This window comes from Arvicola amphibius, chromosome 4 (assembly GCF_903992535.2).
Source record: "Arvicola amphibius chromosome 4, mArvAmp1.2, whole genome shotgun sequence".
Lineage (NCBI taxonomy): Eukaryota > Metazoa > Chordata > Mammalia > Rodentia > Cricetidae > Arvicola > Arvicola amphibius.
In genome coordinates, this window is record NC_052050.1 from 14,075,474 (window position 1) to 14,100,527 (window position 25,054).

At 47.2% G+C, this 25,054-nt stretch overlaps 1 protein-coding gene across 2 annotated transcripts in view; it reads left to right on the forward strand.

The window, feature by feature from the left end:
• The first annotated feature begins 398 nt into the window (after window positions 1-398).
• The window catches only part of Pitpnc1 (phosphatidylinositol transfer protein cytoplasmic 1), a 271,966-nt gene continuing 247,310 nt past the window's right edge, over window positions 399-25,054 (forward strand). For both annotated transcript variants that reach the window (XM_038326594.1, XM_038326595.1), the window contains exon 1: window positions 399-1,265. In XM_038326594.1, coding sequence (XP_038182522.1) covers window positions 1,218-1,265 — 48 coding nt within the window. In that variant the 5' untranslated portion in view covers window positions 399-1,217. The remainder of the gene's footprint in view (window positions 1,266-25,054) is intronic.

The following is a 25,054-nucleotide window of genomic DNA, read 5'->3' on the forward strand; positions in this document are numbered from 1 at the left end:
CTCAGGCCTTGCTTACCCTATCAGAGAGAAAAATGCTCGCAGTGGGCTTTTGTAAAGACCCCCGCCCCCAAAGTCAAGGGGGTCTTTGGAAACAGAGCGTTTTCAAAGCGACTAAGCAGAGAGCCCTGTGGTACCCCAGGTACATTAGAAAACAGATCTCAGTGTTTTAAGAGTCCAGGATAACCCCTCTTTGAGATCCTCGTCGGCGCTCGCTGCTATGGGTTCCGGGACAGCCCTGGCGGCGTCTGGCAGCAGCCGGGGAGAGACATGCTGTTTTGTTTAAAACCTCCACATTCTTTGCCGTTTCCCCATTGGCCGGATGGGGCTACCCTCCCCGCCGCGGCCGCTGCTGATGTCAGCCTGGTCGCTCTCGCTCCTCCCGCACCCACCTCCCGGCCCCAGGCACACTGCAGCTCGGCGCGGTCTCTCCAGACGCGGCGAGGTAGCTGCAAACTCACGGGCACGCACGGCGCTCGCAGAGCCGAGGGACTCGGGGGAGGGGACGCGCGCTAGGCGCTGGCAGCCACCCTCCGAGCTTGGAGACACCCGGGGCCCAGAACAGGGGAGAGCCCTGGCGGCTGCGGCTTCCCTTTTCTCTCCCAGCTGAGCTCTGGAGAGACTCGGGGACTGGCCCTAAAAAAGAGCAGGAAATCTTGTTTACCGCCCCGGGAGAGGAGACCAGCGAGCCTTTGTTTGGAAAGTCAGCATCGCCGGCTCCCGCGGCAATGTGTTCCTGGTGACATTAGCCCAGGGTAGACGGGTCGAAGGAAAAGGGGGCTCTCAAGGTTCAGCTCTGCTTTCGGACGAGGATCGAGAGGGTGACTTTTGTGCATTTGTTTGAATTTGTGGAAATCTTTTATTTTCCCTCCCTCTTGCCTCTCTTGCCCGCTGCCGGGCATGTCCTGATCTGGTGGCCGCGCCTACCAGCCCGGGGCTACCGATTCGAGCTGTCTCCCGCGGGTCTCCTTCCCCCTTAATCCCTGACTTTGCAATACCAGGAGGGCTGATCTCCGCGAGGAAGGAGGCGGGGGAGTTACAGACACCGGGACTCGAAGCTTGACATGCTCCAGGGCGGACCGGAGGCAGCCAGGAGCTGAGCGCACCGCCGGGGCTGCTTCGCTAGCCGGCTCCCAGTGCCCTTGCCTTCCGCTGGGCGCCAACCTTGCTCATCTGTTGGGACGCCCCCTTCTTCCCCGCGGTCCGCGGCCGGCAGGACCATGCTGCTGAAGGAGTACCGAATCTGCATGCCGCTCACCGTGGACGAGGTAGGCACCGCGCCGGGCCTCGCCCGCCCCTGGTCTCCAGCCGCCGCCACTCGGCCAGCGGGTCCACTGCGTGCGGCTGGGAAACTCGGGTGCTACCCTGGCGCCCAAACGTGGAGGCTGGAGGGGAGGAGGCAGGTATTAGCCGTTCCCACTCATCACCCCGGCCGGGGAAAGGTGGCGTGGGGGTGGGGCGGGAGAGTCAAGGTGGGCTCTTCAGGGACGTCTGGAATCAGATTACTGGGGACCACAATGCGTCACAGGGAGTCGCTGCGCCCCCTCCCTCCAATTAAGCAAATGCACTGAGTCCAACAAGAGCCCAAGCATGCTTTGCAGCCAGAGTGTCGAGGGTACCCCACCGTGGTGGTATGCACTGTACCCATACACCCCTTTGCCAAGGTGGGCTTGCAGGGACAAATCCCGCGCGGGTGGGATCTGCAGACCAGACTCCCGCCCGGAGGCACGTCGGCGGCCTGGAGGGGTCGGTTTAGACCCCCGACTTCTTATCGCCAACGGTCTGGGCGCTGGCTCCTGCCCAGCCGGAGCATCCAGGCTCCCTCCAGGACCTGACTAGTCCTTTGCTGACCGTCTGACTCGGAAACTTTCTGCGTGTCTCGTTCCTTCCACGGCGGGGAGCGTGGTCTGAGGAAGAGCCCCAGTGGTGGGGCCTGCGGCGTGGCCACCGGAGGGCGCTCCAGCACGCCGGGCCAGGCTCTGGGTGTCGGAGCTGCAGGGTGGGGGGCTCCTTGCTTAAGGGTTCGGCCTCCGCGCGCAGGTCAGCTTGCCTTCTTCCGATCCCCCCCCCCACTCCTCCCCAACAGCGATCTCCGCCATTCAGGAAACGGTGACTCAGTAAGGGTCACTCTGGCCCGGGCTTCCCTTTCGTTCCCCTTTCTCCTCTCCACCTTTTTGGGTATTTCACCAGTGCTTTGCGTCTGTCCAGGGACTCAACAGCGAGAACGTGAAGCCAATCAAGGCAATTTGAAATAGACTCGTGTGGTTTGGTGTGGCAACAAATGAAGTCGGCGATCTGCGACGTATTTGTATTTAAAACCGGTGCATTTAATCTATCAGACATGTGATCCACTCACTACTTTGTGAAAGGGCCCTGTGCTTTTGTGTTACTCAGGCTACGGCTGGTTCCCGGAGGGGGGGGGGGTCAGCAATCTTCCTTTGGCATCTGCCACCAGTGTTAAGGTGAGACCCTAGGACAATCCAAGACAAGATCAAAGTAGCCTGAAGTTTACAAAACGACACTTGACACTGGCTGCCAAAGATTAGGAGGGAGAGCTCAGCCATGTCCCCGCCCCCCACCCACACAGCCTTATCAACAAGCTTTGGAGTTTTTTAGGGGTGGCAGCGTTTTGAGCTGGGTTTTAAACGGTGGAAGCCGGGTGATTAGGTGCCTTTAACCCTTAATAATGGAGAAGCAGCATACAGCTTTGTGAAGACTGAAGAAAGGCAAATGAATGGGATTGAACACACACACACACACACACACACACCATCACTCTCCCTGGTGCTGACGCTGCCTTCCCCTCAGGGTCTGGTGAACAGGACTTGGGTGTCTTGGAGTGTTTGCACGCTTCCACTCAATCCCCTGGTGGAGATGACTGTGGAATTGTGGGTCCTCCCACAATGAGACTTCGTGAAATGTTCGAAGACTGTCAGAGATAATGAAGAAAAGATCCAGTTCTAGAATCTTTTTCCTTCCTTCCTTCCTTCCTTCCTTCCTTCCTTCCTTCCTTCCTTCCTTCCTTCCTTCCTTTATTTCTTTCTTTATTTCTTTTTTTATTGAGATAGTGTCTACGTAGTCCTGGAACTCGTTATTTAGACCAGACTGGCCTCAAACTCCCAGAGATCTGCATTGGCTGCGATTAAAGATGTGTGTCACCCCACCCAGTCTTTCTTTCCCGCTAACTACATCTCTTTATCTTGGTCGGTATTCTTCTGGTGTTTCCTTAAGCACACAAGCAGAGCATCCCCTCCCCATTTGTTCGTTCAATGTTAGTATTCAGTGGAGTAGCTACGGCTGAGTAGCAGAGGTGGATGGTCCTTCTTTCCTCCTTTTCTTGAGATAGTGTTTCTTTGTAGATTAGACTAGCCTCAAGACTCAGGTCCACCAGACTCAGCCTCCCAAGTGCACTGACACACCTGGCTAGGAAGTTCTCTCTTAATTGGCCAGGTAAGCTAGACTCTACCTGTAGGATAATTATAAATTATTTAATGTTTAACTCAGACTAAAATAAATATGACTCCATTTCTATGAGGTCATATTTTGATTTTTAACTTTTATTTTTATTTTATTTTATTCTCTTTGTAGTACTAGGGATTGAACACGACTTTGAACATGGGGGGGGGGGGTTGGGGTCCTGCCTCTAAGGTCGAGTTGTGGAATTGTTCTCTATTTCATCAGAGATGCAAATGGGGGCAGTTTAGATAGGAAGTCTCAAACGGAAAGAATTCAGGTTAGCCAAATCATCTGGTGGGTAAGAAAAGTAGACTTAGCTGGCCACGTTTCAGACACTTAGAGCCCAAACTGGTGGAGCACCCCGTAGTCTCTGCCATCCAGGGTGCTCGCTGGCCTTAGCGCTCAGCACTGTGGAGGACCTTGAGTGTCTGGATGCAGAAGATGGTAGCTGGACTTCTGCTTCAACTTCTGGCTCCTTTGAACTTGACGCGAACCTGTGTGGCCCTTCTGCTGCTTGTTCCTGATTAACTTTAGCTGTGAATTAGTAGCACTAGCTGGGGTTTTGCCAAGGAAGCAAGTGCCTGGGTTTTGGAGAGTCAGTGTCTGGTCTTTGTCCTCTCTCCTTATCCCCTGACCCCACTTGACCTCCTGCTGCTGGTGGAGAGTTCGGGGTTACCAGGTAGAGGTGTGGTGGCTGGTGTTAGTAATGCCAGCACTCGGGAGATGGAGTCGAGAGCCTGGAGGGAGGTGGGAGAGTTCAAAGTCATCTTCAGCTGTGTAATAAGCTTAAAGTCAGTGATGAGACTGTCCATGGCACCCCCCAAAACGGTTCAACGTTGTTGTTGCCGGCCGTGGCACTAGTTAATAGCAGTTTGAGGAGGAACACGCTGGTAATGCCATTGTTTGTTTTCCCTTACCCTGCTCTTTGTAGTGTTTAAGCCAGGGAAAGGAAAATCATTTCTTAAAAACATAAAGTCAGCACTATCCTCCAAATAAAAAACCAGCGGCCTTTGAAATGTTACAGAGAGTATTGACTTCTGCTCGCCGGCCAGTCTTGTTTTAACACATAAAATATTCCGCGGTTCCAGGAAAGAGAACGGCTCCGAGAGACTGAGAAAACAAAGCTGAGCCCCGGTTTAGAGCAGGGTTAATGGTGCGTTTGTGTGTATTTCAGTGAAAGAAAGCTGTCCGCGCAAGGTTGAAAGCCTGGGCTTGTCCCCAGTGTTTTACACACACACACACACACACACACACACACACACACACACACACACGGTGGGTCAGAATAAGGAATTTAAGAAGCAAAATTCCATGGATTAATTGTGGTTGTGTGTGTTCCGGTATACTTGTTGAAGTCAGAGGACAACCTTGGGTGTCCTTCCTCAGACCTCAGATCATTTTTTTTCTTCTTCTAGATAATAAGGCCTTTCACTGGTCTGGAATCGCCTGCCAAGTCAGCTAGGCTGGCTGGCCAGAGAGCCCCAGGGATCTGCCTGTTTCTGCCTCCTAGTGTTGTTTTTGTTTGTTTGTTTTTGTTTATGTTACAAAGTTTCTCTGTTGCTTTGAAGCCTGTTCTGGAACTCCCTAGGTAGAGCAGGCTGGCCTTGAACTCATAGAGATCCTGCATCTGCCCTGCACCACTACTGCCCTACTGCCCGGCGCCTCCCCAGTGTTGTGAGTCTCTACGCTTTCCTTTTCCGCTTCCTTTTCTTCCAGTCCCACCTTTCCCCACCCCTCCACAGGTATGTGGTGTGGAGACTGGACTCAGCACTTAACCAGAGTTCTGACAGAACTCTCTCTTGCACGTGCTCCATGCATGGTCAAACAAAAATACATTTATTTATTTGTGTATGTGTATGCTTACCATGTGGAGGTCAGGATAACTTGTAGGAGGGGCTTCTCATCTTATCCCAAGTGGGACCCCCCCCCCCCATAGAGTTCAGGTTACCAGACCTGGTGACAAAATACCTTTACTGGATGAGACATTCCATAGCCCGTTATAGGTTAAATTTAACTAACAACAACAACAACAACAACAAAATAACCACCCAAGAACAGCCAGACAAAAAGCTTCACTGGTGTTAAATACAGCCCAGTATTTAATAACGTAAGCCTGGTAGGAAGTTATTGACTCAGGGTTGGGGCTGGGCCTGACAGCCCTGTAATGATGAAGATGCTGTCTTCCTCTGAATCATCTAGATTGTGGGAATTTAGACTCGGAAGCGCTATGTATTAGCGGTGTCTCTAGCCACTCTGTTGTTTCCCAGAGGACTCCAGGCCTGTGGAAGGAGGGCTCATCCAATGGCCTGTCTCATATCTAAGGTGGTGGCTCGGTTGGAACAGGGCCTCTGATTTCTGGTATGAACCTTTTTCATTGGAGGCTGTAAGGGCTGTGGTTTCTCTCTGTGTGATTCCTGTTGCTAGAAGATGTTCTCCCTAAGCCCCGTGTAGCCGTATAGCATGTATATGGGGCGTTTCCTAGTTGAAGGCAGCTTGGAGACTCAGACCTTGTGTCTACCTGGGAGACACAGAAGTATAGTCCCTTTTAGAAACGGCAGAGGTGCGTCTAGGGTGGAAGAGTGTTGGCTTAGCATTCGTGAGCACTGTGATAAGTCTGTAGGCCTAAAAACCAACAAAAATATGAAAATTATTACCTGGGTGTGATGGTGCATCAGGCCGACTAAGATGGGAGAATTAAGAGTTTCAGGCCATGAACCCGAGAGATGGCTCAGCAGTTAAGAGCACCCATTGCTCTTCTAGAAGACGGGGGTTTCATTCCCAGCACCCACATGGTTTCTCACAACCATCTATAACTCCAAGACCATGGGATTCAGTACCTTCCTCTGACCTCCGAGGGCACCAGACACACACATCACATGATACATAGATGATGCGGCAGAAAAACCTCCATACACATAAAATAACAAACGGTTCAAAGTCAGTCTGTGCTGCCTGCTGAGACTCTGTCTAAATAAATAAATAAGCAAATAAGGAGAAAAGATAAGTATCCCCCAGAGACTAAGCCCATCCTAAGAGAATGTAAGGTAGGAATCTTAGCTTTTGTTTTTAAAATAAAATATAAAACTACTTTTCATATATATATATATATATATATCTCCTGACTGTCCTCCCAAATGTGCAGGTAGGCGTTTATTTATGGTCTTTAGGGATTTGCTTCACCATGGAGAAAAACAGAAGCCTCTCATCTCTTCTTCAAGGAAAGAGGCAAAAAGAAAACAGAAGGATGTCACTTTGTGCTCTGCTCTGGTGGACAGCCAGCCCACTACCCAGGATCCCTGGGCCCCAGGAGAGCTCCCTCACTGCTGTTTCTGAGAACAGACTCTGGAGCTGGGTGTGCTCCCCCTCCCTGAGGAGAGAGATGGAGATGCTCGGGTGCAGGTCTGCTGCTCCTTCTCTCTCCTCTCTCCTCCCTCCTCCCTCCTCCCTCTCCATTGGAAATTGTGACCGGGTGCCTCTGCAAGCACCCTGCAGGCCTTCCAGAAGGAAAGGCTGATACTGTCATCTGCTTTGTGTGCCGTACAAAGTGGTACCCTTAACTGTGAAGGCTAAAGGCTCCTCAGAGTGTGGAAAATATTTTTTTTAATCTCTTGTTTTAATTTTTTCCGACTGCTCCTAGTTTGAGAGGAACCAAGGCTAGGACCGTGAGTTTGATTTCTGAGTGAGCTTCCTTTGCCCGTGTCCCTTACAGACAGCGGACAGTGTTCCCAAAGCCACCCTGCTATCGTGCAGAGCTGTAGCCTTGCCCCTGAGTGACGTGGAGGGCTAATGGATAAGTGCAGGCTCTCACACTAATGGAGTAGACAAGGAGCAGATGCAGGCCTGCTGGCAGGCCGGACGGGAAGTTGACTCTGTGCAGGAAGGGACACTGCACTTCCCCTGTCATTTAAGGGGACACCTGTCGTGGAGAACAGATTCTGGGCCGTGAAGGAATAAAAATGCATACTGTTCTTAACATAACGGAGTTGAATGTGGTAGTTTAGTTATCTGCTACCACATCTGATAGAGAGAGAGCGAGATCATCTCCGCTGGTGGGCAGAGATTGGTGTTGGGGTCTTAGACATGCTTCTTATTATTCTTTTTTCCTTTAAAAGGATTGTTTTCATTTTATTTGTTTGAATGTTTTCCTGCCTGCACGTATGTGCAATGCATGAGTGAAGTGGCCATGGAGACCAGAAGAGAGTGTTGGGTGCCCTGGAACTAGTGTGGTGGGTGGGTGTGATATGTCCTGTGGGTGCTGGGAGCCAAAGCTGGGGTCCCTTCACCTCTGAGCATCTCTCCAGCCCCAACCCTAAAGGTCTAAGAAGTAGTCTAAGAGTCTCTGCATTGGATTATACTAACTGATGTTCAGAGGATAGTGGGTGTGCTTATTTCAGAGACTATTATTTCCAGGCAATGGAAAATTACTCTCTCTCTCTCTCTCTCTCTCTCTCTCTCTCTCTCTCTCTCTCTCTCTCTCTCTCTCTGTGTGTGTGTGTGTGTGTGTGTGTGTGTTGGGGTTGGGTGTAGGGAGTTGGAATCTGGCATCCTGCTCATGCTGTGTGGACACTGAAACAGAACCTCAGGGATCTTTGTTTTGTTTTGCTTTTTTGTTTGTTTGTTTTAAGGCAGGGTTTCTCTCCATTGCCCTGGATATCCTGGAAGTCACTATGTAGACCAAGCTGGCCTCGAACTCACAGAGATCTGCCTGCTTCTTATCTCTGCTGTATATCACCATGACCACTCATCCTCAAAGTTTTAAGTGTGTGAGCATGTGTGTGTATGTGTGAGTGTGTGCACACATAGCGTCAAGTCATCAACATTTTGTTTGTTTAGTTTTGAGACCGAAGGTCTTAGTTTGGAGCCTTAACTGGCTTGGAACTCACGATGTAGATCGCCTGGGCAGTGTGTTTTTCAGTAGCAATTGTCACGGAAAAGTACATGCAGGTTGCTGGATGAGAGTGAAGGCTGGGTTCCCTGACTGGCAGGCCTGGATGTTGTCCTGTTGTCTGTTGGCTAAGGTCTGGATAGTTTAGGCAACTCTGAAAACCTTTCTGAAAAGTAGAAAGCATTTCTAGCCCCCTCTTGGGGTAAAAAGGGCCAAGATATGAGCTATCGAGGAGTCAGGAAGGCTGTGAGTGTGATCGATTCTGCTCCACGAGAGAGGAAAAGGCAAATTCTAAATTACTCCTAGAAATTGGGAATTTTGTGGGACTCCCAGTGGAGTTTTTTTGGGTTGGTTTTTTTTTTTTTTTTTTTTTTTTGGTTGTGACAAAATTAAGTTCCTTGATGGTGGAGAATTAAGGCCCCAGTTCTTCCTGGCTATCAATTAAAGATTGGTTTCTAGAGGCCACTTTCTATTTCCTGCCATATCAACCTTTTAGTGACATGGCACTTCGTTTTTTCAAAGCCAATGGAGAGTGTCTGCTGCAAGTTTTAATCTCTTGACTTTGTTATCGCTGACTTCTGGGACGTTTTTTCCAAAAGAACCCTCTGGTTGGCCCAGGCCCACCGTGTTTAAGCGCAGAGGATCAAATGCAGACAGGGTAGAGCCATTCTGCCTAGCATGAGGCGACGGGCTGGATTGAGAGCCTCCATTGGAGGAGAGGAGGAGCTGTGGGTTGAATTTGGAGCATTTATGGTTATGAAAAGTTGCAGGTTGGTATTTGGACCATAATGAAAATATTCATTCCACAGATACATTCTTGGCCTCCTGCTGGGTTCCCAGTGCTTGGGGACAGCGCCACAAGCAAGGCAGACACAATCATTGCCTTTCAGGAGCTCAGGGAACAGAGGACACTGGGGAGGTTCATTAACGTTTTTGGAACCGGTGATTTTGGACAGGGGATGAAGCTTAATAGCTGAGTACTTGCCTAACATGAATTTTTTTTTTTTTTTTTGTTTTCAAGACGGGGTTTCTCTGCAGCTTTAGAGCCTGTCCTGGAGCTAGCTCTTGTAGACCAGGCTGGACTCGAACTCACAGAGATCCGCCTGCCTCTGCCTCCCGAGTGCTGGGATTAAAGGCGTGTGCCACCACCGCCCGGCCCTAACATGAATGGGATCCTGCACCAGGGACAAAAGAGGAGCAATCAGATTGCTATGAAAGTCAAAATCAGTAAAACTTTTTTTCTTTTTGGTTTTTCAAGACAGGGTTTCTCTGTGTAACTTTTGGAGCCCATCCTGAAACTCACACTGTAGACCAGGCTGGCCTCAAGCTCACTGGTTGCCTCTGCCTCTTGAATGCTGGGATCAAAGGTGTGCATCACCGCTGCCCGGCTCCATAAAGCTTTTTAAACATGGTTCACGAGATGGTCTTGGGAGGTGGCTCGGTGGGTAAAAGCACTTGTCGCCCAAGCATGAGGACCCGAGTTTAAATCTCAGTTACCCACAAAGTGTCTGGAGGCAGCCAGGAGACTTTCTGAAGGTCTCAGGCCAGCTCTTTTGACCCATGCAGCAGGAAAACAGCAGAAGTTCCCTGTCTCAAGGGGGAAAGGTGAGGTTTATCCTGGGTTTATCGTCAGAACTGAATGTTTACATTGTGGCTGGTGTGCACCAGAGTTCACACTAACACACACAATGTGCGTGCAAGCGCGCATGCGCGCACACACACACACACACACACACACACACACACGCACGCGCACACACACGAAAATTGAAGAGGCGCATAGAGTTATTTGAACACCAGCTTCAGAGAACTCTGCCAGCTGAAAGGTCTGAGCTGGAAATTATGAGTAAGTTGAAAAGCTGTGGTCCCCGTGAGTTGCGGTCCCTGTTCTCGAGGAAATAAATGCCTGTAGCTGTTTGGGTCTAGACAATCCTCCAGAAAAATCATGTCATCTTCTGAGACAGTGTGAGGAAAAAAACTTGTGTGCCATATTTGAACCAGATGGCTGTGATGTAGGTCAGAACTAGGGAGGGAAACACGTTCATTGCTGAAAAGTGGACCTAGGGCCAGCCTCAGGGCTGCAGGATGCTACAGATCACTGTGGTCCTAGTTCCTAAGAACCACCCTGGTCAGCCCCTCTCAGGGAATGGAGGGACCTCAGAGTTTCAGGCAGAGTAAACCCAGCATCTCTGCTCATGAGGAGTTGTTTTCACAGAGAGCCAGTTCTTGGTGATGGTAATGTCTGCCAGCGGTGTTCAAGATATCTGGGCTCCTTGGCCATTTAAACTGTGCCTCAGTCACTTCTGTCTAGATGGCAGAACCTCCTGGGTTAGGCAGGGCGCGCCGCTCAGAATGCGTGTGGTTGCAGGTAGGGGTCGAAGCCCAGGACATTCTGTCTTGGCCTCCGGCGTCATTATAAATGATGACAAAGGAAGTCTGGGGTCCACCACCACTTCCTGGCTGCGTGGACAGCGTCATGCAATGCTGTTTGTTGGCTTAGAAATGCTGAAGTCAGAGCTCGCCAAGACTTGAGCAGTGAGGATTAAAGTGACTCATTTTCTGTTTCCCAGCACGCTGACAGAAAGAGCCTGCTCTTCAAAATGCCTCGTTAGAGGAGTGGAAGTCAAGTCCTGTGTCTAAACGTGGAGCCAACGGAAGTTCTCATCAGACCTTCAGATTATCTCCTTCCTGACTCACTCCACTTCTTAACTTTTTATTATTGACTTATTTGTTTTGAGTTAGGATTTCCCTAGACTGGCCTGGAACACTCAGCAGTCCTCTGGCCTTAACCTCCCAAGTGTTGGGGTCACAGGCGTGTCTCATCAGGTCCAGGCTTGTGTGTGTTGTGTACACAGAGGCCAGAGAAAGGCGTTCGTGTCCTTTATCACACTCTACCTTATTCCCTCGAGAGAGAGACTCACTCAATCTGGAACTAGTCTGTCAGCCAGCAAACCCCAATAGTCTCCGTTTCAACACATAGTTTTGCGGTCACAGGCACACGGTCAGTGCTGGCTCTTTAGATGGGCGCTGGAGATAGAAACCTACGTCTTCAAGCTTGTACAGAAGTTCCCTGTCTCAGGGTGAAAGATGAGGTTTACCCTGGGTTTATCCTCAGAACTCAATGTTTACATCGTGGCAGGTATGCACCAGCATTCATACTAACACACACAATACAATGCGCGTGCGCACACACACAAATGAAAATTGAAGAGGTGCATAGACTTATTTGAACACCAGCTTCAGAGAACTCCGCCAGCAGAAAGGTCTGAGCTGGAAATTATGAGTAAGTTGAAAAGCTGTGGTCCTGTAAGTTGCGCTCTTACCTACGGAGCTGTCTCTTTAGCCCCGTTTTTTTCTTTCCTCCCTTTAAGTTCAACTGAAGCATGACCGTCTAGAACTCCAATTGCTCCTGAGCGCAGAAAAGTCATCGGCTCTTTAAGTTCCTCAGCATTCTATCCTAGGGTGGTGTTTCTTTGTCAGACTGAATCATCCCAAATAAGAGTGGCCAAACAAATGTAATTTGATGACACCCTATAATAATGTTATTTAAGCACTTAATCTAAGTGGCTAATCTCCTAAAATTGCTCCCTGGCTCCAAATTCTCTCTCTCTCTCCCCCTCTCCCCCCCCCTTTCTGTCTTTCTCTCAAACACACAGAGATATATACATAAAGAGAAGACACATAGACAGAGAAACACATGTATATTCACACACAGGGACATACATTCACATACATCTACATAGACATATAACATCTACATACACATCTATACAGACACAGGCATACTCACACAAACACATAGATACATATGCAGACACATACAGATACAGACATATGTATTCATGCATGCTTATACACAGACATAGATACACACAGGCACAGAAACACAGACAAACACTTATGCACGCTCACACACACGGCGCACAGAGACACATACACATTTAACACAGATACGCTCACTCACACGACACCCTCCCCATTCTGGTCTGATTGTATTAGTTATATGAAGGCCTCATTCTGAAGTTTCTAAGTCTGTGTATTTTTGCACTGGAAAAAAAACCCTCCTTAATCTTCATGATTTTTTTTGTTTCTCTCTCTCTCTCTCTCTCTCTCTCTCTCTTTCTTAGTTTTTCAAGACAGAGTTTCACCTGGTAAACGTGGCACATGCCTTTAATTCTGGCATGGGGAGGCAGAGACAGGCTGAGCTCTGTGAGTTCAAGGGCAGCCTGGTCTACAAAGTGAATTTCAGGACAGTTTAGATTGTTACACAGAGAAAACCTGTCTTCAAAAACAAAACAAACCAACAAGCTTGTTACACAGACAGGGTTTCTCTTGGTAACCTTGGCTGATCTGGAACTCACTCTGTAGACCATGCTGACCTTGAACTCAGAGATCCACCTACTTCTACACCACTGCCCAGCTATCTTAGTTTTTATTTAAAAGAAATGAATCAACCGAAGAGTGGAAAAATAACTATTAATTTAGGCTTTACTGTAAGTAAATTCTTTAAACCTTCTCTGGGCTGCTTATCTATCTATCTATCTATCTATCTATCTATCTATCTATCTATCTACTTATTTAAGACAGGGAATCTGGGCTGCTTATTTATTTACTTATTCAAGACAGGGACTCCTGGCTGCCCTGGAGCTCACTAAATAGACCAGGCTGGTCTTGAACTCATTGAGATCTTCTTGCCTCTCTCTCCTGAGTGCTGGGTTTAAAGGCGTACGCCATCACACCAGGCCCTTCTCTGGGTCTTATTTGCTGGATTCTTTATATTTCCTGGCGTCTGTTTTATTTATAGCAGGCTTTCCCTTTCTCTTCCTTTTATGCTGGGGCAAGCACTCTATACCATGAAGCTCCGTCCTCAGTCCGCTTATTCCTCCCCCCTTTCTTTCTTTGCTTTAAAGTGTGTGTGTGTGTGTGTGTGTGTGTGTGTGTGTGTGTATTTTTCCCCCCAAGATTGAATTTTGTGCTATTTGGTGCTTTGAAATTGCGGTCCTCCTGCCTCAGCCACCCTGGTGCTGGCATCTCAGTTTTTGTGCCTGTGCACCTGGCCATTCATTTATTCTGACATGGCAAAGTGTATGTCTTGCCTTCGGCAAAGGGTTTGTGACTTTGTATGACGTACACAGGCAGCTTATAGATCGTAGTACAACTCGTTATTGAATCTTGTACCCACGCTTCCTGGAAAGCCTTGTGTTGGACTGCACAGTCCCTAGAAAGCCCAGGGCTGTACACCCGTCCTCTTTATCTCGGCCATCTCCATTTTCCTGACATAGGAATTGTGTAAGCTCTGTCTCCTGGCAGCTCCGCTCAGCTCAGCTCACCTCAGCTCACAGTAAGCAACTAGCCAGTTACCCTGTGGTACGAGGGCCTGGCGGGGTGTGACTTGGCTGTAGTTTACTTAGTATTTTTATTCCTCCACAGTTACATACACGCATGTAATATGTTTTGGTCTTGCTCCACCCTCTGCCATTATCTCTCTGCAAGCCCCTTCTCACCAAGTCCCCTCCAGACTCCCATGACTTTTCCCTCCTGTGATCCACTGTTTAACTAGGGGATGCCTGCAGGAGCAGGGGTGGGCTTATTTACTGAATAAGGCCAACTTACCAGTTGTTTCAGGGGACTGTGTCTCCCCTCCCCCAGGCAACCTTTAACCTCCCACTGCTTTTCCATTAGCAGGTGAGCACTCAATACTCCTTTACTCTCAGCTCTTTTTTTTTAAAAATTGTTTTTATTGAGCTATATATTTTTCTGCTCCCCCAACTTCCTCTCCCTTCCCCCTCTACCCTCTCCCATGGTCCCCATGCGACCAATTTACTCAGGAGCTTTTGTCTTTTTCTATTTCCGTGAATGTCTCTCTTAGGGTCCTTTTTGTTGTCTAGGTTCTCTGGGATTGTGAATTGTAGGATGGTTTTCCTTTGCTTTATGTCTAAAAGCCACTTATGAGTGAGTACATGTGATATTTGTCTTTCTGGTCTGGGTTACCTCACTCAATATGATGTTTTCTAGATCCATCCATTTGCCCACAAATTTCAAGATGTCATTATTTTTTTCTGCTGTGTAGTACTCCATTGTGTAAATGTACCACATTTTCCTTATCCATTCTTCTGTCCAGGGGCATTTAGGTTGTTTCTAGGTTCTGGCTATGATAAACAATGCTGCTATGAACATAGTTGAGCACCTGTCCTTGTGGCATGATTGAGCATTCTTTGGATATATACCCAAAAGTGTTATTGCTGAGTCTTGAGAAAGGTTGTTTCCTAATTTACTGAGAAATCACCACATGATCTTCAAAGGGGCTGTACCAGCTTACACTCCCACCAGCAATAGAGGAATGTTCTCTTTACCCCACAACCTCTCCAGCATAAGTTGTCATCAGTGTTTTTGATCTTGGCCATTCTTAAAGGTGTAAGATGGAATCTCAGAGTCGTTTTGATTTGCATTTCTCTGATGACTAAGGATGTTGAACATTTCCTATTATATTAGCTATTTGAGATTCTTCTGTTGAGAATTCTCTGTTTAGATCTGTTCCCCATTTTTAATTGGATTATTTGGTATTTTTGATGTCGAATTTCTTGAGTTCTTTATATATATTTTGGATATCAGCCCTCTGTCCGATGTGGGGTTGGTGAAGATCTTTTCCCATTCTGTAGGCTGACATTTTGTTTTGTTGACTGTGTCTTTTGCTTTACAGAAGCTTCTCAGTTTCAGGAAGTCCCATTTATTAATTGTTTCTCTCAGTGTCTGTGCTACTGGAGTTATATCTAGGAAGTGGTCTCCTGTGCCAATGCATTCAAGTGTACTTCCCACTTTCTCTTCTATGAGGTTCAGTGTGGTTGGTTTTATGTTCAGGTCTTTGATCCATTTGGACTTGAGTTTTGTGCATTGGGATAGATACTCTCTCAGATCTTTGAACAGTTGTGAGTCTGTGCCATCTGCCTGTTTGTAAGCTAAGCAACACTAGATGGTTTGTGGAGGCAGCACAGGAGACTATGAAACAATGAATGTTAAATTAAGTTTGATCTGTAAATGTACTCAGGGCCCTGGATCAAATCCCCAGTATCACCACCACCAAAACCAAACAGCAACCAAAAAGGTTTTGATTGACTTTGCAAGACCAGATGGGACCACGTTGCAAGATTTGGTCCCTTGAAAGGGGTGGTGGAGCCGTTTAACATAAGCATTAAGCCGAGCGACTTCTTCTGTACGACTTTAATAATGAATCATATTCCCCTTTGAAAAGAACTTTTGTCATTTGTGATCTAAAAAGAGAACCACCCCTACGCTCCTGGAAATTATCCCTTTTAATGGCAGCAGAAACCTTTGGCTTCCAGAGGCATCATCTGGAGGACGGGAGCTCGGGAGCTCCTGGGACTCACCCAAAATTAGTGTCTGGAAATAATGCTGGGGACAGACAGGCCACACTGGGCCTCTGCAAACTTCCAGCCATTCGCCCGAAAGTAAGCAGATTGGAAGGTCTGAGGTCTCAGAGATGATCAAAATGTACCGTTCATTGTTGCGTGTTTTCCGCCCCAGAGATTCTGTTTGTCAATGTCTCAGGCTTGCGTTTCCCTCCCTCCAGGACGCAGGTTGAGCCTAGGACCTCACGGTGCTAGGCAACCACTCTGCCAGCCTTGACTCACCTCTCTCTCTCTTTCTCTCTCTCCCTTCTTCTTTTCGTCTTCTTTTTTTCATGTTTTTCTTTTTTAACTTTTTGAGGCAGGGTTTCTCTGTGTAGTCCTGGCAGGCTGTCCTGGAATACACTATGTAAGACCAGGTTGGCCTCGAACTCATAGAGATCCGCCTGCCTCTGCCTCCCTAGTGCTGAGATTAAAGGCATGGGCCACCACCGTCCGGCGACAGTTTACAAGCCAAACAGGCAAAGTAAGTCCTCTTTCAGAGTCCTACAGCATGTGGGCTAAGAAATCCTTCTTCAGAGGGAAGGGTCTAGAAACCAAAGTTAGGACCTTACATATTCCAGGGAGGTTCCCTACCACTGAACGACACTTCCAGCCCCTAGAGTAAAATATTTATTTTTTAAAATAAGGATTTAATTTGTTATTTATTTATGCATATGTGTGAGTGTCAATGTGTGGCTATCTATGCACTTGAGTGTAGGGCCTGCAGAGGCCAAAAGGGGGTGTTGGAGCCGCTGGAGCTGGAGTTGGGAGCCAGTCACCTGATGTGGGTATTGGGAACTAAACTGCAGTCCTGTGCAGGACTAGCAAGTGCTCTTAACCTCTGAGCCCGCTCTCTACCCCTGAACAAAATCTTAACGTGAAGATTCTTGCTCTGAGAGGCTGTTGTTCAGCGGTGGAGTGAATGCCCAGCATGGTCGCCTACATTAAAAAGTCACAATAAGACAAAATCTCAGACTTGAGCGTGGTAAAGTGATGCACGCCTAATTTAACCCCAGCCCTTGGGAGAGGCGGGTGTTCTCCGAGTTTGAGGCCAGCCTGGTCTGCACATCCAATTCCAGAACAACCAGGACTACATAGAGAGACTCTGTCTCAAAATAAAACCAAACAAACAAAATAGCTGGGCTTACCACTGTGTGTATTGGGGTATTAGGGATGGTGGTGGAGACAGGAGGATTCCTCCACCACTGCTATTACCTGACCCCCAGGCTTGCTGGCTGCCAGGTTCAGTGAGAGACCCTATCTTAAGGGAATGAATGAATGAAATGGAGTGTGACTGAGCCAGACACCTGACATCATCTTCTGGGTTCTGCATGCTATTGTATAGGTGCACACATCCTCACATATACCTGTGTGCACATATCACACAAACACACACACACATACACACACACACATGCACGCACGCACGTGTGCGCACAACCAGGATTTACACTTTCCGGTAAGGATTGTCTACCTCAAATAATTCATTTTAGGTTATAACATCTATTTCAGTAGTGCTGATAGAGAGCCACACATTTTTATGTTTCTCCCGAGGAATCTAAGGATGTGTTTTCCTTTCAACGTTCTTTTTTGTTTGTTTGTTTGCTTGTTTGAGTCAGGGTAATCCTATATAGCCATGGCTAGCCTGGAATGCACTATAGACTGGCTTCAAACCTACAGAGATCTGCCTGCCTGTGCCTCCCAAGTGTTGGGGATTAAAGTTGTCCACCACCATGCTTGGCTATTTTCATTAAAGGTCTGTTCCACCATGTTCTTTTCATTGTTTTTAGTGACATTAAGACCATTCTCATTGGAGGACAGTGATCATTAGCCATCTTATAGAGTGAGAGCGTTTATTTTGGCTCTTCTGGGAGAGAAGAATATGTTCCTAGCCAGGAAGCCAGCCCCCCAGACCGCAGTTAGTGGCCTTGGCTTTTGTAACAGTAGCCAAAGTGCTACTGTTTTACTTCAGGGGAACTGCTTTATTGTCCTTTAGCAGAGAAAAAGTGTGTTGGCTTCAAAATACTTAGCTAAAATAAGGAAGAATATCATGACTTTTTGAAGCCTTTTCAGACAAGTGAAGTTGGTACTGACGAGTGTTCTTCTAAAGTGGGAGGCAGAATATTTGATTAGAGATAGTGCTTTTATTCCCGTACAAGGTTGAAGCAGACATTAATTGGACTCCTTTGCTCAGTAAGGAAGTAGGGTTAAAATGCTACCTTATTTTCTTAGAATGTTATGAATGTTTAACTCGAAAGGGAAAAAGTAATTTAAGTCAGGATGATGGCTTATTAACCCATGAGCATTGTCGTGGTTTCCTTCTCGTCATTTTTTTTTTTTTTTTTTGGTTTTTGGTTTTTCGAGACAGGGTTTACTCTGTAGCTTTGGAGCCTGTCCTGGAACTAGCTCTTGTAGATCAGGCTGGTCTCGAACTCACAGAGATCCGCCTGCCTCTGCCTCCCGAGTGCTGGGATTAAAGGCGTGCGCCACCACCGCCCGGCCCTTCTGTCATTCTTGATGCCTACAGATCAGGCTTTGGGGTCACGAGCCAACCATCTGGATCTCACTAGATTTTTATTTTATTTATTCATATTTTCATACATTATATTCGATCACGTTCCTTCCCCTCCCCTGATCCCTCCCAGGTCCTCCTCACCTTCCCACACACCCAACTTCAGGTTTTCTCTCCCTCTTGAAGCAAAAAAGAAAAAAGGAAAAGAAAAGAAAATCAAAACGGCCAAAAAACCAGTAAGACAAAACCTACAAAAGAAAATGGGAGTCTGTTTCGTGTGGGTCGACGAGCCCTGGGCATGGGGTCTGCCCTGGAGTGCGGTTGATACGCTCAGTGATGTCCTAGCAGAGGAAACTTGATTAGCCCTTTCCCAGCATCGTCACCATAATTATAATAATAGTAATTATTAATATTATTATTTCGGTAATACGGGGGATTGCATCCAGATTTGTACATACCACTGAGCTACATCATGCGTCCCTCATTAGCTATTACAATTTTTATTACATTTTACTTTAATTTCTTTGTTGTGTGTCTATGTATGGGGGTCAGAGGTCAACTTGCAGGCATTGTTCCTACCATGTGGGTCCCTGGGATTGAATTTAGGTTGTCATGCTTAGTAGTGGCAGAGGCCTTTACTCATCACGTTGCCCGGCCATCTTGCCAGCCCTCCTCCTCCTCCTCCTCCTCCTCCTCTTCATCTTATTTTGTGAAACAGGGTCTCACTTTGTTCTTCAGGCTGGTTTTCTTTTGTCTTAATGATAATGCCCACACATACTCTGCCTCGCTGGAATTCGCTGTGTTGCCCATACTGACCTCAAGCTCCCTGAGATCTGCCTACCTCTGCCGCCTGGGACCAAAGGTGTGCACTACAGGTATGTGCCACCAAACTGTGTTCGTATGAGACACACAGCCCCTCCTTCCTCCAGCCCCCGGCTACCGTCATTCTGTTGCTTCGACAGGTGGTTTTCGTGAAGGCAGGAGTTGCCAGAAGAGAACCTTGTGCTTATGCCCTATAGGACATGTCATCTGAACGTGTGATTTGCTGGGGCTGGTGTCCTGGTGACATTAGTCTCTCTCTGGAACATTTTGCTGAGTTTGCCTTCTTCTGAAACAGCAGCACACATGTATCACCTTCTGTCACGATCCATGGTTGCTGAGCCTGGCTTTCTCAGTACTCAAACAAGCTAAGAAAATAGCTCTTTTGCTTAATGAACAGGGTTGAGAGGTAAGGAGGCATGGCTATCCAACCCGCCCACATTTAGAGAGCTGATACCTTGAGTTGCATTTGGTTCCTGGGGTAGGATTTATACATTGCAAGCTGGAGACTTAACCCATGTCTACTGAAGATGAGACAAAATCTTTTACACTTTTTTCCTGTGTTTTTTTCTTTTCTTTAATTATTGGCACATGCCTTTAATCACAGCACTCAGAAGGCAGAGGCAGGTGGATCTCTGTGAGTTTGAGGCCAACCTGGGCTATAGAGCAAGTTCCAAGACAGCCAGGGTTACACAGAGAAACCCTGTCTTGAAAAGCCAGATCAAACCAAACCAAAATTGTTTACCTCTTTTGGACTGTGTGTGATGGAAATTTGGACACAGTCAAGTGTAATTATGGGTTTGAACAGGATGATTTACAGCTATAGATACTATTGTACTTAGATGTGTTTCCTTACCAAGATCCGCTGAAAAAGAGCTTTTTCTGTTAAAAAAAATGATTAGGCTATTAGTTGTCTAAATGGAGTAACCCCCTTTTGGCTTCTCAAGAAAAACACTTCTGAGATGGGCGAGTGTGTTTAAAATTAGCCATTACTTACAGAGATGTTCACACTCCTTCCTATTCACACCCCTCCTGGAGTTTGTCTCTCTTCCCTCCCTCCTCCTTCTCTGGCCCTGCCCCGCATACCCCCCACCTCAGTGTTGATTCTATCAGAATCTTTTATTTTTATTAATTTAGTTTAATTTGGTTTTTATTTTTTTTAGTTTTTATTTTTGGTGGTATGTGAGGCAGGATCTCATATAGCCCACGTGGTCCTTGAACTCTCGCTGTAGCCCAAACTGGCATTAAATTCTGCCTCAGTCTCCTGAGTACTGGGATTACAGAGATCATAGCCACTTTGATTATGTGTGTGGATGTTTTGATCACAAGCATGTCTGTGCACCATGTGTGTGTTGGGGTGGATGGAAGGTGGGTGTTTGTGTGTGTGTGTTTGAGCACCGTGTGTGTGTGTGTGTGTGTGTGTGTGTGTGTGTGTGTTTGGTGCTCACGGAGACCAGAAGAGGATGTTACGTCCTCTGGAACTGGAAACTGAACCCAACTTCTCCCCAAGAGCAGCAAGTGCTCTTGACCACTGAATCATCTTTCTGGCCCAGCCATTTTATTTTTTAAAGATAAGAGTTCCCTACTGGTTCTGAGATCAAAAGCAGTCAAATCACCCACCTTCATCTGTTTTTCATCTGCAGCATGGCTTTCTCCTCCAGGCTGTTCTGGCCCACACAGAGGAAGAACTTAACCCAAGGGCCTTCTAGGCCTTTCCTTTTTAACTAAGCTGAGAACAAAGTCAAAAGATGCAGCTGGGAAGCGCTTGCGGGGGCTCATAGATTGGAGCTGGAGCTGTGTTGCTCCTGCTTGGCTCAGATCTGCCTTGGGTGTTCCTTGGCATCTGCCAGCTTTGCCAGAGACACACCTGTGGGTGCGGCTCATCCCCAGCCGGGTAATCGCTTGCTTTCTGTTTTCGTTGGAACTTTTTGGATGGCTAATCAGCCACACCTTGCAGTGTTGACGTTGTGAGTCCTGCTAATTGCCCCCTCCCAAAAGAATCACCCCCAGAAGAGCCGATCATCACTTCCAGATGTGTGACACCATCACTTCCATATATGTGACGTGTCTTCTGTTCTTGTTGGTCTGGTCTTTTATTTCACTAACCATCTCTGAATTTTGCTTCCCTGAGCTGTGCCTTCCGGTTTAGATAGCAATACCTTGCCTAGTGTGTGTGAGACCCTGCACTCCCAGTGTCCCCCTCTTTGCTCCCCGAAAGCAATACAAACAAATAAACACCACCAACAAAGCACTCTTCTCTTTCCTTTCCCCAAGGCACTGGTCACTTGAGTCACTGAGCCTGCTGAGCAAACATAAAGCAGGGAAGTCATTGTCCCATTGTGGGGTCTGCTGGTGACACCAATGCTTGTGCAGAGCTGTGTGTGAAATGCAATGCGGTACTAGAATCTGTTTTCTCTTTGGAGTGCCTGACTCACCTTTGAAATTGTCTCAGCAGGTAAGATGCCTGCTGCAAAAACATGGGGTCTTCTGTTTGTATTCCCAGTACCCAAGTAAAATTCAGAGGATGGTAGTTCTCCTTTTTTTGTTACTTTGTTTTTAGCTTATTTTATTTTATGGGTATGAGTGTGTTGCTTCGTGTGTACATACCATGTGCCCGGTACTCTCAGAAGTCAGATCCCCTGGAACTAGAGTTACAAGCGATTGCATCACCATGTGGGTCCTGGGAACCGTTCTTAGCCCCGAGCCATCTCTTCAGCCCTAGTAGCCCTCACTTGTGATCCCAGTCTTAACTGAACTTGGAGAAGATGACCTTGCCCCAAATTGGGTCCTCCCACTCACCCTCAGTTAGCCAATGAAAAGAGCCATCCTCTTCCCATGGACCACAATGGCTAAGTCTCATTTTTCTCCTTTCCACTTTTGGTTTGGCTCTTTGGGTGTGTGGTTGGGCCTGAACTGGGGTACAGGTTGTGACCCCTAAGTTTGAAAACATGAGCACTGGGGAGGTGGAGATAGAAGAATCCCTGGAACACACTGGCAGCTGATCTGACTGAACCAGTGAGCTCCAGGTTCAGGCAGAAACAGTCTCAGAAATGAGGGTGGCACAGTCGAGAAAAACAACTGTCAACTTCTGGCCTACACACACACACACACACACAAAAGTTAAAATTCCTCCCTTTTAGGGGGATTGTGTGGTACAGTTGTGTGGTACACTCTCTAAGTGGCTGGTGTGAAAACCTGAGTCCAAGTTTGCTGGGTGGTAGGTAGCATGTGTCACAGTAATAAATGCAAAGGATTTGTTTATCTCCAGCCCTGCAGGGGCTATAAGTCACCCCGTTAAAATATTCATCCTCTAGCACCCCGCCACTTATGTTGCTATGGTGGTGTGTCTCTGGCTGTGTGTCAAAGTTGTCATTGAAAATAGATGGGCCAAAATAACAGCCTAACAGGTGGCTGTGCCTTGTGAAGTCGCTCGTTAAACTGCTTTGCCAAGGAGTCCAGTGTAAGCACCAGCACACAATGCTCAATGCGGGGCCTCCTGCACGCCAGGCAGGCACTCTGTAGCTGTGTGCACGCATGCATGTGTGTGCCTGCACGTGCATGTGCGTGTGCACACGCTGAGTTTAGTGTGTTTGTCTGTTTTTCTTGTTTTGGGCAGTAGGCTTTCCTTCTTTCTGTTTTTATTTATAGACTTTTCCCCTTCTTTAAGCCATGCCGTGCCTATTTCCGGTAGTTATGTGAGGAAAGATTTCAGCTCGCTTTATTTAGCATGAGATGTCCTTTACTTGTTTTGTGTAACCAGAGCCCTCCTCCTAAAAATAACCTCGCTTTTCCTAATAGGATGTTTGTTATAGCTGATATATCCTTTATTTACACAGAAGAGCTCTTTTTAGCATGCTCCCTTATATATATATATATATATGTATAATGTATAGAATATATTTAATAAACATATAGTAAAATGCATGTATATTATAAACATATTATATATATATATATATATATATATATATATATATATATATATATATATATATATATCCCTGTAAGGTCAGTCCTTACTGAATAATAAAAACTTCAAACTTCATTATAAATTTACTTGCCAGTCAGGCAATGGTGGTGCACACCCTTAATCCCAGCACTTGGCAGGCAGAAGCAGACAGATCTCTGTGAGTTTGAGGCCAGCCTGGTCTACAGAGCAAGTTCCAGGATAGCCAGAGCTACACAGAGAAGCCTTGTCTACAAAAACCCCCTCAAAAAAACCCACAAAGAACAAGAAAGCCTAAAACCTATAAACAAACAAATAAATTCACCTGCCAGTTATAATCATTTCTTTTCCCTGCTTCTTTCCCCCTCCCTCATTCCTGGTCGTGGACTTCAGGGTCTTGGACATGATCCAAGCACTTTACCATAGAGCCATAACCTCATTTGCTTTCTCCCTTCAAACAATTTTTAAACGATTTATTTATTTTATTATTCTTGAGCATGAGTGTTTTGTTTGCTTGTATGTGTGTGTACTACGTGTCTGCCTGGTGCCCACAGAGGTCAGAAGAGGGTACCGGATCCCCTGGGACTGGAGTTGTAGATGGTTATAAGCCACCATGTGGATTCTGGGAATCCAGCCAGGTCCTCTGCAAGAGCAAGTGCTCGTATCCATTGAGCCATTTCTGCAGCCTTCTCTCTTCTCTTTTTCCTTCTGAGATAGTGTCTCGTGTAGCTGGCCTAGAACTCATTATCTAGTGAGAATGACTTCATTACCACATGACCAAGAGAACTAATAAAAAAAGAATTTGTAGGGGATTACAGATCTAGAAGATGAGTCCATGGTTGCCACGGTGGGGAGAATGGTAGCAGACAAGCAGACATGGTGGTGGAGCAGTAGCTGAGAGCTACTGCTTACATCTGCAAGCAGGAGGGAGGGAGGGAGGGAGGGAGGGAGGGAGGGAGGGAGAGAGAGAGAGAGAGAGAGAGAGAGAGAGAGAGAGAGAGAGAGAGAGAGAGAGAGAGAGAGAGCGAGAGAGCACTAACTGAACGGCATGAACTTTTGAAACCTCAGGGCCCACCATCAGTGACACACACCTCCCCCCAATCCTTTCCAAACAGTTCTACCAACTTGCAACCATATCTTCAGATATGTGAGCCTGTGGGAATCAATCTCATTCAAACTACGATGACCTTGAACTTCTGAGTCACCTCAGGAGTGCTGGGCTTCTGGGCATATGCCACTCTACCTAGTGTTTGCCACGTGGGCACTGAACCTGGGTCACGTGCATGAAATTGAGGCATTCTACCACCCGAGCCGCACCCCCATCCACTCTCCTTTTGAGATAGATAAAAATCTCAGGAAGAGAGTGAGCATTATTCCAGTTTTTACCCACAGTGAGAATCCTTTCAGTAATAGCCTTGGAGTTTGGCTGGCTTGTCCTTGACCAAAGTAGAAGGCTCAACAGACGCTGCTGTCCTGTGGCAGAACCTCTTCTGTGAGATTGTCCCCTTGAGTTTACCAGAAGAAACATTCTTACAGTCAGTTGCTAGCCAGTCCCCTCGAATCCTCCCCCCCCCCACATGCTGTTTCTTGGAATCTATGGTGGTGCCCTTCAGGCCTCACTCACTCTGGTCTGTTATTCATATTCCTTTAGCTTTTCAACTCACTAAACAGTCTTATCTCCCTCACAATCTCTGTGGTCCTGTGAAATCAGTCTTCAAAAAATATTGAAAGGGCCAGGGAAAGGGCTCATTGGGCAAGAGAACTTGCTGAGCAGGTTTGAGGACCTGAGTTCGATTCCCCCTTCATTCACGGAAAAAGTCTGTCAGGCATGGCCGCACATACCTGTAACCCTAGCATTGGGTTGGGGGAATGGAGACAAGTGGAGCTTGAGAGTTTGCTGGCCAATCAGTCCAGCCTAAGTAGTGAGGTCTGGTTATGGTGAACAACTGTGACGATAACAGAGTGGAGACCAACAGAGGGAAGCCCCGTGCATCTTACAGAGACATCTTCACACTCATGATGGTGCATGCCTT